Source organism: Cynara cardunculus (genome assembly GCF_001531365.2).
Source record: "Cynara cardunculus var. scolymus isolate 2C chromosome LG 11, CcrdV1, whole genome shotgun sequence".
NCBI lineage: Eukaryota > Viridiplantae > Streptophyta > Magnoliopsida > Asterales > Asteraceae > Cynara > Cynara cardunculus.
In genome coordinates, this window is record NC_037538.1 from 17,233,682 (window position 1) to 17,235,745 (window position 2,064).

General features: G+C 39.4%; 1 protein-coding gene across 1 annotated transcript; it reads left to right on the forward strand.

Moving 5' to 3' along the window:
• LOC112521890 (abscisic acid receptor PYR1-like) lies at window positions 1–852 on the forward strand. The gene has a single exon (XM_025130889.1). The coding sequence runs from the start codon at window positions 5–7 to the stop codon at window positions 674–676; it is 672 nt and encodes a 223-aa protein (XP_024986657.1). The 5' UTR covers window positions 1–4; the 3' UTR covers window positions 677–852.
• Window positions 853–2,064: the final 1,212 nt, after the last annotated feature.

A 2,064-nucleotide genomic window follows, 5' to 3' on the forward strand; every position in this document is an offset into this window, starting at 1 on the left:
GTATATGGAGAAGAAATCCGACACTGCTTCAATGGCGGACGACCACCGCCTATCACCACCCTCACCATCGGAGGAGAAAGCCACAGGAACCTTCATCACTCCACCAGGTTTAACCGATGCTGAATTCCTTGTGTTGAAGACTGCCATCACAGAATTCCACACCTACGATCTCAAATCCGCCCAATGTTCCTCCCTTCTGGCGCAACATGTCGACGCGCCGCCCGATGTGGTCTGGTCTGTGATACGACAGTTCGACAAGCCACAAATCTACAAGCACTTCATCAAGAGCTGTAGTGTGAAAGAAGGATCTACAATGGCGGAAGGATGCACGCGTGACGTCATCGTCATATCTGGGTTACCGGCAGCTACGAGCACGGAGCGGTTGGATTTGCTGGATGATGAGAGGCAGGTGATGGCGTTTACGATCATTGGCGGCGAACATAGGTTGAGAAATTACCGTGCTGTGACGACGGTGCACGAGATTAAGGTGGAGGGATCGCCGTCGACGAAGACGATTGTTCTGGAATCGTATATGGTGGACGTGCCGGAGGGCAACACGGAGGAGGATACACGGTTTTTTGCCGATACGGTGGTCAAATTGAATCTGCAGAAGCTGGCGTCTGTGACGGAAGCCATCGCACGCGGCGGCGCCGCTGCCGTCGAATCTCTCTGGTGATGCTGCTTCCATTCGAGCATCTGAATTAACTAATTTTTAAAAAGAAAATGGAAATGAAATTCGAGTTTCTATTTTAAATCATTTAATGTAATCCCATTTCCATCAAATCTATAATTTCAAATATAAAAAAATATGCTTATTTCGATCTTAAATTATTAAAGAATATTTAAAATTAATATTTTTGAAGGTTGGATTATCCGAAAAAGAAAGTTATGGTGGGAAACGGAAGAAAAAATCTCTATCATTAGATAAATCATAATTGAATGTCAATGCTAATGAGGTGCACCAAGATGCATCAGATCAATTTACTTCTAAAGGCACAATTCATGGGTGGGCATGGCGGCATGAGATCAATGATTCAGATCTCCTTTTACTTTCTCACCATAACTTTTCTTGTTACACGACCTTTCGCCTATTTTTGACGTATAAATATACAAATAGCATAAAAAACTAAAATTTCCCAAATGCCGAAACATTTTCTCATTTTCTTTTATTTCTCTGATCCAAAACTTTTATAGGGTTTTATATTTGTAGATCTTGTTTCAAACGAATGGAATCTGATAAACGAATTATTGACCTAACATTATTATCAGTTGTCATATCGGGTTTGGGGTTGTTATTAAAGATGTGCGCATTTGGTGTGTGATCAATATATCAGATAAGATCTAATAAAAACAGTTTCACGATGTCATTTTTTTTACTGGGTCTGAGTCAACTTTTATGCATCTCAACTAATCTTACGCACCCTTGAGAATAAAGGGCTGTTTGACAGTTGTTGAATGGTTTAGTTCAGAATGATTAAGAAGTTCTCATGATATAGTGCAAAATGAAATATTATTATTTGGTAATTGTTTACAATGAAATTAGGACGCTTAATGATTAAGGGAGACTCATGATACAAAATCATTCAGGAGGTTTTGAAACCATTAAGAGAGAGATTTTTTTTTGCCAAACAAGATTCACCTCTTAATGATTCAGAGACCGTCTCTTAATCGAACTATTAAGAAGTAAACAAACAACCCCCAACACTCATCTTCAATAGCCCCCAGGAAAGTCGAACAAGTCCTAGTGTGTATTTTTCGGTTGAGCTAACTCTCAAAGAGCACTTCAAGTCTAGGTCTTTCACCATGCCATTAGTCCATACGAGACTGGATTATTAGTCTTCCTTAAATCCGATATCAAATAAATGTCTATCTTTTTTCAGATCAGATAAAATAATTTTTAATTTCTCACCTTTTTTGAATTTGTCAATCTGGTTTCTTAAATGTACGATATCAAAGTTATCAGATGTCAGCTTGGACCAAACTTTTCTCAAATCAAACCGTTTGGGACCATATTGACCAATGTAATGAGACGCGAACCCTTCCTTGGACGGATTCCGTCTTTTG

Excerpts from the sequence above, each read along its gene's own strand:
- LOC112521890 (XM_025130889.1), top strand. The coding sequence starts at position 5 with ATGGAGAAGAAATCCGACACTGCTTCAATGGCGGACGACCACCGCCTA.